Source organism: Sipha flava, unplaced genomic scaffold, assembly GCF_003268045.1.
Source record: "Sipha flava isolate LNK unplaced genomic scaffold, YSA_version1 70_pilon_pilon, whole genome shotgun sequence".
NCBI lineage: Eukaryota > Metazoa > Arthropoda > Insecta > Hemiptera > Aphididae > Sipha > Sipha flava.
In genome coordinates this window covers 537,034-553,010 of record NW_020273610.1, presented here as the reverse complement: position 1 = coordinate 553,010, position 15,977 = coordinate 537,034, and the positions used below count along the sequence as shown (strand labels likewise).

General features: G+C 28.0%; 1 protein-coding gene across 1 annotated transcript in view; it reads right to left on the bottom strand.

Annotated features, from left to right (window-relative positions):
• Positions 1–7,362, bottom strand: part of LOC112692090 (disintegrin and metalloproteinase domain-containing protein 10) — a 68,994-nt gene extending 61,632 nt beyond the window's left edge. Inside the window, exon 1 of the mRNA XM_025566639.1 lies at positions 6,610–7,362. Coding sequence (XP_025422424.1) covers positions 6,610–6,724 — 115 coding nt within the window. The 5' untranslated portion in view covers positions 6,725–7,362. The remainder of the gene's footprint in view (positions 1–6,609) is intronic.
• Positions 7,363–15,977: the final 8,615 nt, after the last annotated feature.

Below are 15,977 nucleotides of genomic sequence, written 5' to 3'. Positions count from 1 at the left end.
GATAACAAAAGTATCGAAAATAACAGCAATACAAGTAAATCGTTTTCCCATAAATTGTACAATAATTTTTTTCGTACTTTCAACTTAAACTAGCAATCATTTGATCTTCACTTTCTTGTGTAGCAGAGATATGTCCTCTTTATATTACTCTATGGTTTATAGCATTATTTATACTTACACGAAAATTATAACGAGATATGAGAGGTAATTTGCAGATAGCATATTACTGGAAGTATTAAATCCTCTTAGTACATTTTTTTTTCAATCGGTTGAAATATGTATATATGGTTATATGTATCTATAGTTTTTAATTTTAAATTTGAAAAAATTGTCAAAATATGCAAGTAAGCATAACAATTTTAAAATATGCACTCTCCTGCAAAATCTTTCAAATATGCAAAAATATGCACATTTAAATTTTAGATCTGATATCATGGCACCGAGAAACGAATTTATTTCGCACTCTTCTATATTTAACAATAATTAAAAAAAGTATGCAAATGCTAGAAGTCCCTAAGCCTACTAATAAGTTATTAATATGTTAAATATTTAATATGCTATTTATATGATCAAATAGGTAATAAAACATAATTTCCAAAAATATAAAATTATAAGACATTAGTTTTAGGAAATGGCTTAACATTTTTAAAGCAATATTTTACCATAACATTATTAGTTGTTTGGAAGAAGGACGTTGTTAATCTAGGTGTACAGACAAACGCCAACCATATAAAAGCAGATTGTGCTACACTCGGTTGAACTCTAACGCTTTAATACAACGTAAAAGAAAAAACCATGTTATATTATGAGGACCATTTCCAGTGGATTAACCCCCCCGCGCTGCCGCACACGTAGTATATATGGGTTTACTCTTACGGAAGTTCACCGATAATTTTTCACACGAAAATTAACTGTTCAACTCTAAACATAATAGGTAGTAACTCAGGTTGTACATAATAAAACCTGCCAAATATATAATGTGTACTCTCTGAACTCCGAATACTGGCAATAACAACAATTATGTCCTACTCGTGGTTCTAAAATGTACTGTACATTTTCTTAAATATAACCATAAAAACAAAATATATTTCTGATTAATTTTACTAATATTATCGTTTATCATATATTATAATATATAGTTTATTATATTAAACTCGTAAAATAATTAATATTTTATTAGGATAAATTATAATATTTACCATGTACATTATACTTAGGGTAAACAGAAAATATGAATAATAATTAAAAAAATGGTAAAATGCCAAAAGAGACACCACCAATGTCATTGATGGTTTATAACAGGGGTCGGCAACCTTTTGAACCACGCGGGCCATATTTTTTTTTCAAATGTTTATCAAGGGCTACATTAAAAAAATTTCTTACATATGATATATACTAATAATTGTATTGCTATTATATTTGATTATTTTACATAGAAATATAAGTGTAAAAATTATGAATGTTACTGGAAAAAATTACTTTTAAGAAAAATTTAATTTTTTGACAAATTAAACATAATAGCTTACCTTTGTTTTCGACGAAAAAGTATAAATCAACCCAAGAATTATTAAAAAAAAACGATATTCATTACAAATTTTTCTTTTTTTAATCGCCATAATGTTTGAATTTACTGGTAAAATGAAACTATTACAAACGCGAACAGTCACACGTACGGGCGTAATCACGGTGTAATACTAATTGCTACAAACACAAAGTAACTATGACCATAGATTAAATATATTAGATACATATGTATTAGGTAAATACATAGATTAAATATATTTAAAATTTTAATTTTTAAATATAAGTAAATAAGTATATTTAATTTATCTTATGACTGAGTAGTGCAACTATCATTATCTTCGACTTCGATTAGATAATAATAATAATTTTATAAATTAAACTGACTATATAACTATATAGAATAAACATCAACTATTAACGATTAGATTAGATTTTATTAATAAAGAAAAAAGAATTGAATAGTATTGAAAGTTGTATGAAAAACTTTATTGAACAAAAATAAAACACAAAAATTAACCACCTTTGTGCGGCTATAAAACATTGCTTCGCGGACCACATGCACCCCGTGGGCCGCGGATTGCCAACCACTAGTCTATAATACTTTTATCGTTAATATAGAAAAAATACCGTTAGTTTATCTTCTATATATAATCTAGTCTATCTAATATTAAACTCTTACATGAACACTACAATTTAATTCATTTTTTCAAGTATTTTCAGATAGACACCAAAAATAACCTAATAAAAAATGTAAATTATATAATGAATATTCTGTTTAAGTATCATAAATACCTTAAGATTTTGATCAAACTATATTTTACCGTGAGATTATAAAAATCAAATAAATAGAAAGTAAATAAAATAGTAAATGTATTTATACCAATAGAATATAATGTAAGAATATAATTTACTAAAAATATTAAAATTTATTTAAGTACTAATCGAAGTTATAAATCTTACAAATTAAAATTAATAATGTTTTAGTAGACTTTTAACCAAAATACTTTCAGACTATTATATTGTAGTTATATAAGTGCATTATTTGAAATGAGTACATTACATTCCCGGTTTCTATTTTTTTAGTTAATTTAAAAATATTTTTTACCAATTACTGGTGATATTATAAAGTTATTACCTAAAATTGATAATAAATTCATGAGAAAATAGTTAATTTAAAACTCGTACTTTTTTTTTTTTTTTTGTGAACTTCTTAAATTGTATTCTTTTTAAATAATCAGTATATAAAGATTATTTAAAAAGAATACAATTTAGGAAGTTCACAATCAGTATATAAAGAATGAACCAAATTACTCTTTAAATAGATAATATACACAATTAATAAAATCGACATTCCTAAAATAACAATATAAATGTTTACTAACAATAAATTATATTATAACAGCGTTAAAAGTAAAATAAATTAAATATCCAATCATATAAAAATAAAAATTTTAGAAATACATTTATACTTTTATTGACTTTTAGAATGTCTTCATGTTCAAGATTTTTCTCCTTCACCTTTCCTAAATAAAAAAAAGGGCATCCGATTGATACAAAAAACAACAAAGGAACTTCATGTTGCCGCATATTATAAATCTACAAAACTTAGCATCATTTTATTTATTGATCTCCAGAAATATAACTATTTATCTCATTTCGAAGGTCAGGCGAAAATGTTCCATTCGCTGTTCCGGTCGAACGCGTGTTATTTCTCATTTTACCAACAGATACATATTTGGTACAGCCACAATCGCTTTATTCCACAAAATTACTTTACGCCCCCACCGCTTTCAGTGAAGTTGTAGTATACGAGGTAGTATAGTACACACAACATACCACCAATGGCTAAGAATGTTTCTCGGCAAATTATTACAACTGTCTCATATTTTTGCTTTATCTTTTATGAAACACTATATTACTACAACCACACACAGAATTACTGTTATTATTATTGTTTTCGATAAGGAAGCAATTTTGACCGGACTTAAAACCACCAGTCACCACCCAATTTTATACATCAAAGTACATGTATACACTGTTTATGAGAAAATACTGTTCTTTTAAATATAAATACTACTACATTTATTTACGTTCAAATATAAAACATCAAATCAATGTTCATGATAAAATAATCAAACAATTTTAATTAATATTAGTTACAAATAATTTCAAAAATAGTGATAGTTAAATATATTCATAATACAAATTTTCATTTAAATTTTCTATCTAACTTTCTATATTTTAAAAAACAATTTTATTTTTTCAGTTCCATACAAAAAAATGCACATAAATAATTCAAAGAGTTAAATTTAGAAATATTTATAATGCGTACTAGTTAATTTGTTTTTTTTTAAAAAACCTTTATAAATGAAAAATGCACATTTTTTTAATTTCAATGTTAAGATGCTAGTCATTTGTAGCAGCTTCATGAAAAAGGTCAAAACTATAATTTTTTTTTTCAACCTTCAAAAACCTATTCTATAAACTTCAGACCATTAGATAGCCTACTGAACAAACACTTTATTTTAGTAATTTTTCTAATTGCATTGTTTGACATTAACATGTTTAATAAAAGTACCTACTCCCTATTTTAAAAGCAGCCTATTCACAAAAACAGAGTAATGGTTGATTTACCAACTAAGAATTCAAAATAATTTTTGAAAATAGCAAGATACGTTGAATTTATAACTTTAAACATATATTAGACTTAGTAACTACATTTTCTTGAGTATTAATCAATAATTTATATTCTCAGAAGAATAGCATCTTTTAAAAATAATGGCAAATTTAAAAACTTAAGAAAATCTCTTAATTATAATATAGTTAATATATAAAAGTGCCATATGAGCTTTCCACCAACTCCGATGAATGATTTTCCAAAAAAAAAAACTAAAAAACCATAAGCACTCTCATAATAAAATCTCCCTTAATAAAATGTTTAATACTATTTTTTTAACTGTAAAGCACAAAATAAACAAAATATATTTTATTAATTAATTATTTATTAAATTTATGCTTTTTAGTTTTAGGTAGTATTTAACAGTTTTCTGAAGCCTTTTTGGATTGCAAATTTAACGAGTCGAATTCCTTATCTACATAAAATGTATTAAATATATATAATTATGTAATATATTATATATATATATATATATATATATATACATATATATATATATAATATCGTCTACAATTAATACATTTACCAAAATTTAACAGCTCACTTGTTTAACCTAATATTTATCTGACAGTTTTTCATGAAATTTTAAAAAAAAAGTATATTTTATGGACCTTGTGGACATTTTTTTCTTTCAGATTACACACTAAAACGGATTTATTGTAATTTACTTAAAAAATAAAGGATTAAAAAAATAAAACGTTAACTTGGAACCAATTATCAAATTATTGAATTATTTGACAAATTTTTGATTCTCAATACTAATTCAGTGCTTCTTCTCGACTTGCTATAAAAAAAAATAACTTTTTCCGAGACTTTTACGCTTCAAGTAGAATCTAAAAGTAAACATCATTTTTTATTGAATCAATATTTCTTAACGCTGGATTTAAACCAAATTGTTTTTGTGATTGTTTAATCTCTGAATCAAGTCAGATTATTTTATTGCTTTTGTAAAAGTATAAGAACCATAGAAAAATGTTTAAATGATTTTATTCCAAATATTACGAAAAATATGTTGTCTAAACCATGACTAGGAAATCTGTGAAATATTCAGTATAATGCTTAGACTACACACTATTAAAAATTCGAAGGCATACTAATCGACTAGACCTTTAAATAGATATATTTTAACACGATTTCATACCATCGAAAACAAAAATCTCTGACTGACTTTAATCTAGGAGTGGAACAAAATTCGAAAACTAACACCTAAGAAAACATAATTATTACATCAAGGAATTTATAGCTATATTATGATGAACCACGAGTAAATACACAATGGTCAGATAACATTTTTGGGTATTTTTGGAGGTATTTTTTGTTTACCGATACAAAATTCTAATAAATATTTTTTTTTTGATTTTCTGATCAATCTTATCTATTTTCATCATATTGTTTAAAGTTGTTTTACCACGAAAATATTCATTATAATTTGTTAAATATACTGAAAAATTAAATGTTACTGTTTAATTGGTTCAGTAACAATATTATTCATTTTTATTCGTTACTTGGACTGAAAATGAAATCTTATAGTAAAATGAATCTCTTTTTGTGGGTATAAAATATATCTTATTTTATATATATCGTGTTTTAAGATTTATCTACATCAGACTTGACTGCTACACTTTTTTTTATCGAATTTCGAAGTATTTATTGTTGTTAATTATCCTTTTACTATTCGTAAACATGTTTTAGTTTATTAGGTAAAAAATAACTAAAGAAATTCAAGTACCAAATATTGAACAATTTTGAAGTATAATTTGTGTATATACTAACTCAATAGTGCGTGGTGTAAATATTATTTCATAGTTCTTTAAAACACAAGTTAGAAATACCCAAGGAAATAACCAAATACCCATCACACCTACGTATATGTGATCGGGTTCGCGGTAGGTATGCACTCATACCTACGTACACAAACACACACACAAGTATAGATCGTAGTACGCGCGTATGGATCACAAACGACAACTATAAACTGCGAAGCCGACGCTTTCCGCAGACACGACATTCCTCGGTCCGACCGTTTACACATCCTAACACGGCTCGGCGTAGGCTGCAGTGAAGAATACTATAAGAGAAAGCGACCACAACGACAACGGTCGTCCACGTCCCACGGGCAATTAGAAATACGTTTTTTTTTTTTTTTTATTATTGTTATTATTATGTTATTGTATATTGTGTACGCAAGTATTATTATGTATTCGTCGATACGAGGTCGCTACACTCGATGGTAATGGAAATAATATATATATTATAATAGGTATATACATGTGTACACGCTGTATTATAATGTATATTTGAATAATACAAGTCTACACAATATGGGTGGGCCACGGACGAGACACGTTTTGAACCTAACCGAACACACATAACGTATGCACACGATAATATAGGTATAGGTCACGTACCTGGTTGCAGGACAGGGGTAGAACTTGTCCGTCCGAACTTTCCGACGACCACTGTCAGGAAGACGGCGACCGCGAACGCGGAGGCGAGCGCCGAGGACGGCGGGGCTGGCCGCATGTCGACGCGGCTTAAGAGCACCCTGTGGCGTAGGCAGCGTTTCACGTGCCCTTCGCCGTCATCGTTACACCGCTGCAGGCGCGGGCCGGGCGATTTTTTTCCGCGAACGCATGACGACGACGTTTTCGCAACGCGCTGGTGGACCGCCGTTCGGCTGGTGCAGGTGAACGTGTTTTCATGCCGTCGACCACCGCCGCGGCAGCAGCAGCACCGGCAGCGGTCGCGTGCCGCGCAACAACGACGGCTCGGGCCGGGCCATGTCGTTGCGTTGACGTTGTTTTCTGCGAGTACGCGACGCACACTGGCGAGCGACCGTTCACCGATGACAGGTGGACGGTGGCCGATCGGCACACACGTGTATCCCGCGGGCGGCGACGATCGGAGCTGATAATTATGTACAATCACACGGACTGGTGTCTTGCGACCGGTGCAACAGCGGCCGCGCTTTATTCTTTTTTTTTTTAATGGGTTCCAGTCGGTGGTGAACGCGTACAACTGAGGACTCGAACAAAATGTATGTGCGGACGGAGCAAAACGAGACAACCGCGAACGTGCGATACTCACAAACGGCACAGTGAGTGAACGGTGAACGACTGACTAGCGAGTGATGTGTCGGCGAACGGTGAACGGACGACGACGACAAAGGACGAAAGCGGCGGCGGTGGCGGTGACGGTCGCGCTCGCAACAGCTGAGGGAGAACCGACGATCGTTTCCCGGGCATTAGAGCGCAGCACACGCAACACGTGCACGTACGGATTTTCCCACTACCGCTGCCCCTGTGCACATTATTGTTCGAGCCACTAGCCGTGTACGACCCCCTCTTAGTCTCCGTCGACGACGTTACTTCATCGTGCTCCGTAGAACGAATGCCGCTTAGGTACATTCGTCTGAAGTCTGTGTTCATTACGTCTACAGAACGACGTTTCTCCGTTTCCCCTGTATTTACGGGTAAGCACACGGCTCGCCTACACGATCTCATTGAACTGGTAAACCAAAAAAATAAATATTTCCCCCTTTGTTGGACGATTTTCGATTGCCTACATTCATTTTAAATCCAACTTTTAACAAATTCGTATTTGGATTGAAATTTATAAAAATTGTAATTTGGATTTGGATTTTCTAAAGAGTATGTTGCTTCCCTTTGGAGAACGACTGCGATCCTCGAGAATTAGCCAAAGGTATCTCTGGTCATCGGAAACGAATCAAACCTATTGTACTGGGATCAGAACCAGTGGCGCAACTACATGGGTGCTAAAGCACCCCATATTTACTTTAAGCACCCCCAAAGTCACATATCTTTATAATTTCAAATATCTATAGTTTTATTTTTTATGATTTTATTATCATTTATTTATTTTTTACTTATTTTGCATACTGACTATTAAAATGTATTTCATCAAAATGGTATGTATCCCACCTTGGTATATTATATTATATTATCACCATTATAGTGATATAAGCACAGATATATTCAATACTATACTATAGTAGAGATATATTACTAATTTAAGTGTTATAAATATTCAGAGAGACCTAGCTAATGACATTATTTCAGAAGAAATACTAAATTAATTTGTAAATGTTGATTTATAATGTATTAAATGTTGAAAGAAAATTATGTTTGACACTTTAGAATGAACCGCAGCTCTCCTTTAATTTCATAATAAAACATAGATCATTTTATTTATAATAGTTAGGTTAAAATAATCCAGAAAATCACCTTTTATGATCATGATCATAATTATTCTAAGCTACAACATCCTGACTAGTGTTTTATTATAAGCCTTATAATAAAACACTAGCCAGGATATAATATAAGGTAATGCATTCAGTAATATTACATTAATTGGTCCTATTTTTAATTCATTACAATACTTTACACCTTTACAGGTCAATTACATATATATATAATTATTATTTATATTTTCAAGTGAGATTGGTTATGCTTAAAATAATAATAATAAATAAAAAAAAATTTTATTTTGTAAAAAATAAAAGACCAATCTATAAAAAAAAATACATATATATATATAAATTAGCAATGTTTATTTATTAATAATTATATTTGAGTAATTTATATCCTATGTTTTAAAATAAATTCTTGGTTACTTTTTAAAGGTACTAATTTTTTGAAAGTATCACCTAACATATTAGATCTACATGGAGGATTTATTTACCAAACAAATTAAAATAATCATTCAACAGCAACTGAAGAGCAGTTGCTTGTGTTATATTTTTTTATTTTTTTTTTATTTTTGGATAATTATTTAGGCAATTTAGTGATTTATTTTTATAGTTAAATAAACTTATAATTTAAGTTTGTTAATTGACTGGTCTGGCTCAGATTTGTTCATCGGCATTTAAAATTATATAGAATGTTCCATCTAAGTATTTTGGATTATTAACTATTGAGTTATTCTGGTTATCCATGTTTTTTAATAAATTATGTGTAATACGAAATACGTAACATAAACTGTTCGATGACTGACGGTGATCAAATGAGTCTTATCCCTAATATAGTAACGGTAAGTGGTAATTACTATAATCTAACATATCTATCATTATAAAAAAATAACTGCAAGTCTACAAATTCCATAGCTTTTTATTGAACAACTAAGAAAAATGTCATTTTAATAAATAAAGCATAATTTTTTTAATGTAACTAATATCTTTGAACATAAAAAAATACTAGATACAAGTCTAAAAAGTATCAAAATACAAGACATAAGATACTTTCAAATTATGATTCTCGATACAAGATACAAAATATAATTGTATCTAAGATACGTATCTTAAATATTTGATATTAAGATACTGTCCAGCTCTATATATATACGTAATATAATGGATATTCCATATTAAATAACGGTATATTATTGCATTCATATAAAATGATAAAAATATATAATAAAATACGTATTATGTAAAAATGTATAATTAAAGTCATATGTGGACATTTTGTTGAATTTTTGAGGGGGCTATAATAATAAAATGTAAAATAACCCGCAAGGGCTTCGCCCTCGGGCGGCTTCCGTTTCACCCAAATACCCGTTTCAACCAAAGCCATTTTAGTCAATGGCAATTTAAACAATGGTTTTTAAATAATATAATACATATACTATTATTAATTTTTATTATTATTATTTTAACTATTTTTAAAAAAAGTCATAGGAAAAATTTGTATAAAATTCATACTTAAATTTAATTATACATTATTACAGTTATAGTACAAAAAAAAGCATTGAACAATTTAACAATTTACACTATATTATTTTTTACTTAAATTCACTAAAAGTCATAAAAAATACATTTACAAAAATTATCATTTTTTAAAATTTCTACACATGCTTTTTATAAACTCATACCTCGTAATTTCGCCAGATCTATATAAAAGTATACATTTTTCATTATATTCCTGTCTTTCCTTCATTTTTTTATCTTTAGTTTTTTTTAGGAATTTCAACACTATTAATTTTGATATAAGTTTCTGTCTGGATGTCATTGCGTGTAATATGTAACCAGATTATTATTGACGGAGAATTTGAATAAAAATTATTATAGAAATATGAGTAAAATGATTCACACGCATTTGTTGTGAGCTGTATACTCACTGAATTGCATGCCCATTATGTTGGACTAAAAACACTGCCCTCAGAAATATAGTTTTATACTAAATAGTCACAATACTTAACTAATTTTTCGTCAGTTGGGACAGCTCAGACATTAAATCTTAAGTAAAGCAATCGGATACTTCAGAAAATTCTAAAAATATTAAGCCAAAAGTATGTTGAATCCAATTACCAATACTTGTATTATTTTGGTATTCAGTTGCTAAAACATATTTTTGAACCTTCCTATACCAAGCTTGTATAAGGTGAAAACGACAACCAAATATTTTTGAGGAAAGCCAAACTTTATTGACTACTAAATGAATTGCTTTTTCAAAGTCAATAGTAAAAAATTTTGGTATAAAAACTAAGCCTAATTCTTTGCATTTGTTTACTATTGATTTAAAAGTATACATAGTGCCGGCACTAAGTATACACATATGTTTCGGATTTTTTGTCCGGAAGTAAAATAAATATTAATGGTATATAATGACGATTTTTAATACCATGTACACGAAAAATTTGCTCAAAGAATTTGGCACAAAATTGAAACGTTCCGTCCATATAAATTGTTTCCACAACATTACATAAAAATGTAAGGTTAGTTTTACAAGAAAAAATGATTATATTTTTTATTTTATCAACACACATTACCAACACAAATGGTTCATTTTTTGTATTAAAAATGGTTTCTGGTATATTTAGACCCATATGTGCTTATGTTATAGTACTTGGAATAAGAGATATAATAAGATATTGGAATAATAAGATAATACTTCTGTAAATTGATTTTCTAAGCACATTAAAATCATTTGAAATTAAACCATTAGTAAGTTGATTGTTTTCCGATAACTCTTTTAAAATTATGTGTTTTGGCTGTATGTAAAGATTTTCAGTAGCTTTTCTTTTACATGAAACACTTACTATTTGACGATTTATTTCTGTATCACTACATAGATTATGATTATGTCGAAGCTGGTCAGTGTTTAAAATATCCTCTTCATTCACCACTTTAGAATAGGACGTGTGTAATGTAGCTGAATACCTACATTTTACGCAACGCTAACGACTTTTATCAGTACTTACATTTTTTGAAGCAAAATTGTATTTATATTTACTATAAGTCACTTTGTCTTTATCTCGCTTATTTTTTTATAAATATAGCCATCCTTGAATATTAATTTAAACAAATATTTTGAACTAAAACTGCTCACAACACGAAACTCGATAACAAACGATTTTTAACGACATGTAGTCATGTAGGTAACTTTTATATTAATGTGGAAACTTCTTCAGTCGGCTAACATGTCATTAATTTGATGTTATCGGAAGATGGTATGTGATCTAAGAGTCTACGAGTATAGTATAATGAAATATACTGTGTTTGATAACGATAAATAATAATACGTAACAGCCAATAGGTACTATATAAAGGCGATAATTTGAGTGGAAAGGCATAGCTGTGATAAAATTACTATCAACGATAACTTGTCGTGCTCTATAATTTTGCCGAAAGTCTTTTATTAATCATAACAATTTTTGTTCATTTTATGAAAAATGCTCTAAAAAATAAGAAAATGCACTAAAATCATCAAAAAATGCAAAAAAAGAATTACTGTAAAATAATCAGTATCAATATCATCCAAAACACTAACTGTAATAATGTATAATTAAATATGTATTTTATAAAAAATTTTCCTATGACTTTTTAAAAATAATAATAATAATAAAAATTAATAATAGTATATGTATATGATTTAAAAACCATTGTCAACTTAATTTGAAAACGATTAAAATGACTTTGGTCGAAACGGGTATCTGGGTGAAACGGGCTGCGCCCTCGCCCCCAAACCCACGGACGTATTTACAGGGGGGCGAATGGGTACCATCACCCCGAGCGACACATTATTTTGGAATCAAAGAGTAGCAGCATTTTTTTTGTAACTATTATCTATTTTCATTTGTCAATCCTTAATTTTTAATATTTTCATATTTTGTGCAGTGATTTTATTACCTTTCTTGAAAATTGTATACGTATACGTGTAGGAGTGGCAATAAAACTGTACCTGAGGCATCAAATCTCTAAATACATTTCTGCCCACACCCCCTTCTCATGCACAAGTAAAACTTATTACTATTAATAATATAGATATGTTTAAATTGTATTAAAAAAAACACTAAATAACGTATATTTAAAAATAATTAATATTTTATTTTAATGACAAATATCTAGTTGTATCAGCAAAGATATTCAAAATATCATCGTTTTTATATTTTTCGATATTTCTTTTTCAATATATATTATTAAAAGATCACTGAACCTTAGACAAGTTTTTATTTTTTTTCATTAAACTAAAACTTCTTTCGCAAGTAGTCGAACTAATTAATATTGTTATTGCGTAGTTTTTTATTATTTTTTATTTTACGATTTTCAAAAAAACCAAAAAATAATTATAAATAAATAATTATAACGAATAACATTTCAAACATTTTCGATTTGGGGGAGGGGGGCCAAGCCCCCTGATGTTCGACTATGATTAAAGTTATTATTATTTATTAATATTTTAAATAGAAGAAATAAAAGAAGTGTAACATTCATGTGTATAAAATATATTTTTGCTCAGTGTTAACCTTTTTTTTTTTTTTTTTGTCGATTGTAACAGCCTAGAAACACTCAAAGTCGATTACAAGTCTATAAAAGTTGACCACCTATGTAATATATTATAACGTTAAACGTTATAGATGAATTATAAATAAATACATTCAATAAAATTAATATTTTCTTATTCATCTTATGAAATCACCAGCACATAAAATTTATTTTTTATACGAATACTTATAAAAAATCCTCAACTTAAATTAAAATAACTTTTAGTCATTAAATAATCTGTGTTAATTATATTATGTATGTGGTGACCTTGCGGGAAATTTGGTAAGGCTCTAAAATAAATAAGCAAGACTTTTTGCTCTATACTTTAATAATAAGTACAGTAATTTTATGATATTTAATTTAGTTTTTAATTTTTGTACATACTGCTAAATAATAAGAAATGAAGGATCTTAACTGTGGGTACCGCATCACTTGGACTGCATTAAAAAAACATAATTTCAAAGAATATTCAATTTTATAATGATATAGCTTTTTTTTTCCTATTTAATTGACGATTGGGTGAGATATCTGGTTGCCCAATGCTTTTGCGCTCGGAATATAATATACCTAATATTATAGACCAATATAATAATATAAACAGTAATAATTAAACACATACAGTCATAGACGTCAATCTCTGGCTGGAACGTTCCATAAATTACTACGTATAAGCTGGGATTATAATGATTAAAAAAATAAATAATAATAAAACCAATTACTGACTTCTAGTGACCATAGCTTTATATATCTCTTTTAGCGGTTTTGCATAAATTTTGTTTAACTGTACGTAAATCAAAGACAAAGTGATGACCATTAACTTAAAACAAGGTAGCGTTATGTAACTTCAAATGTAACTTTTGAATAATGAAACTTTTAAAATTATTTGTTTTTTATCTAGATAAATGTAGTTATATTTTATCTATTATCCAGAAAAATATTTAAAATTTTCTATTATTTAATCTAGATGAATTTTAAATTAATCATCCGTTATCTTATCTAGATTATTTTGAAATTTACACTGTTAGACATCCAACTATATTTATATTATTAAAAATTAAAAAATTATGAACAACTTTATAGCTAAATTAAAAACCTATAAAATAACAAAATGTATACTATATATATATAGCTATAACTATATACTATAACTATATATATATACTATATGTCTACTTAATACGTTCGTGGCTATATGTCGACTATAGTTGACATGTGGTTATCTCTAAATAAACCCATGTCAAACATAGTTGACACACGGTATATGATTTTCAATTATTTATTATTGGGTTGGATCAGTGCCGCATCTACACTAATTTGGGCCCGTGTGTAAATAAAATGAATGTCTCCCCCGCGTTTGGACTCTGCAGAAAAACTGCACCTTTAATCAATTGTAATCAAATTATTTTGAATTTCGATTATACAGGCCGCAAAAGAAACGCTGATGTACGAAAATGTGTACAAAACAAAATCGATCAATTATTGTTCGATCTCCATTTATAATTATTATTACAAAATGGTTTTATTTTCTTGATTTCTAAATATTTTTAAAATATAATTATTATTGGGCCCTATTATAGGTTGGGTCCACGAGTGTTTGACTCATGCAACATACCCGAATATTGTGGCTCTGGGTTGGGTTTAATCAAACAAATATTATAACTATAGAGCGGATTTTTAGGTTCTAAAAGCTTAAAATATGATGCTCATATGCTTTAAAAAAAACCCCTAAAATAATCTCTAAATATTCCTTAAACTTGTAAATATGCAGATAATATACTGTAAAAAAATTTCTAAAATATTCTCTAGATATTTTTTAAACTTGTAAATATGCTATAGTATATTTTTTTTTTCATAAATATTTCAATAAAAACATTAAATTACTGTTATGGGCCATTCCTATGGTAAAATATAAATTTTTTAAATGGAAAAAATGGATAATAGTTCGATACATAGGAATACAAATATAACTATACAATTTTTTTTTCCTAGAAAAATTATAACTCGAGAAATTAATAAAATATGATTTTTTATGAACAATAATTGAATATATTCAAAAATATTAAAAATAGGCTAAATATTCTCTAATGTCCAAAATATGCTAAGATATGCAAAATAAATGTTTTCCTACGAACTCTATGATGAATAAGTCATCCACATTTTTTATCCTCATAAATCTGCATAAAACCAATAAAAATATATAAAATCCTAAAGATCCGCTCTCTATTTATAACATATTGGTTCTTATAAGCACTACCTGCGCTATCTTTCAGTGTAATTGTTTTTTTGATAGGGTCACTAGTTACAGTATTGTATTACTGTTATTATTTTTATTTTTATTTCGTTTTTCAACTATTAAAACTATTAAACATTTAAGTAAATCAGAAATACTTATTCAACGACTGTATTTAAAGTGTCTTAGTATATTTTATTATTTATAATTATTAAACAGGTTAATTTAGACGCAAATATAAATTAAAACTCAGAATAAAAATCACTTTTATCTGATATATAGATATACCGTATACATATACGTACCTATTGCATACTTATATATACTGCAACAATATGTAAAAGGGTTTGTAAAATAATTACGCTGATGACAAAAATATTTAGAATTGACTCTGGCTGAAATCTTAAGTCAAAGGTTTTCAACCTGGGAAGCACATCCCCCAAGGGAGGCGTGATAAAATATAAGGGGATAAATGAACATTTTTAAAAAGGAACGAAACATGAAAACGTCATTTTTGATTATTTTGATATTTAATCGAGACATTAAAGTAACAATTGATTAGAACTAGGCAATGCCAAGCCTCTCATTAATTTGAATCAACTTAATAATAATACATTTAAAATGTAATAATTAAGAAAGTGAATATAATATGATTGGTTTTAATAATTTTAAATCATAATAATATTGTTTTCTAACAAATAAATTCATTAATTATTTTAAAAAAAACTTCATTTATTTTCATATTATCATATTAATCCGATAAC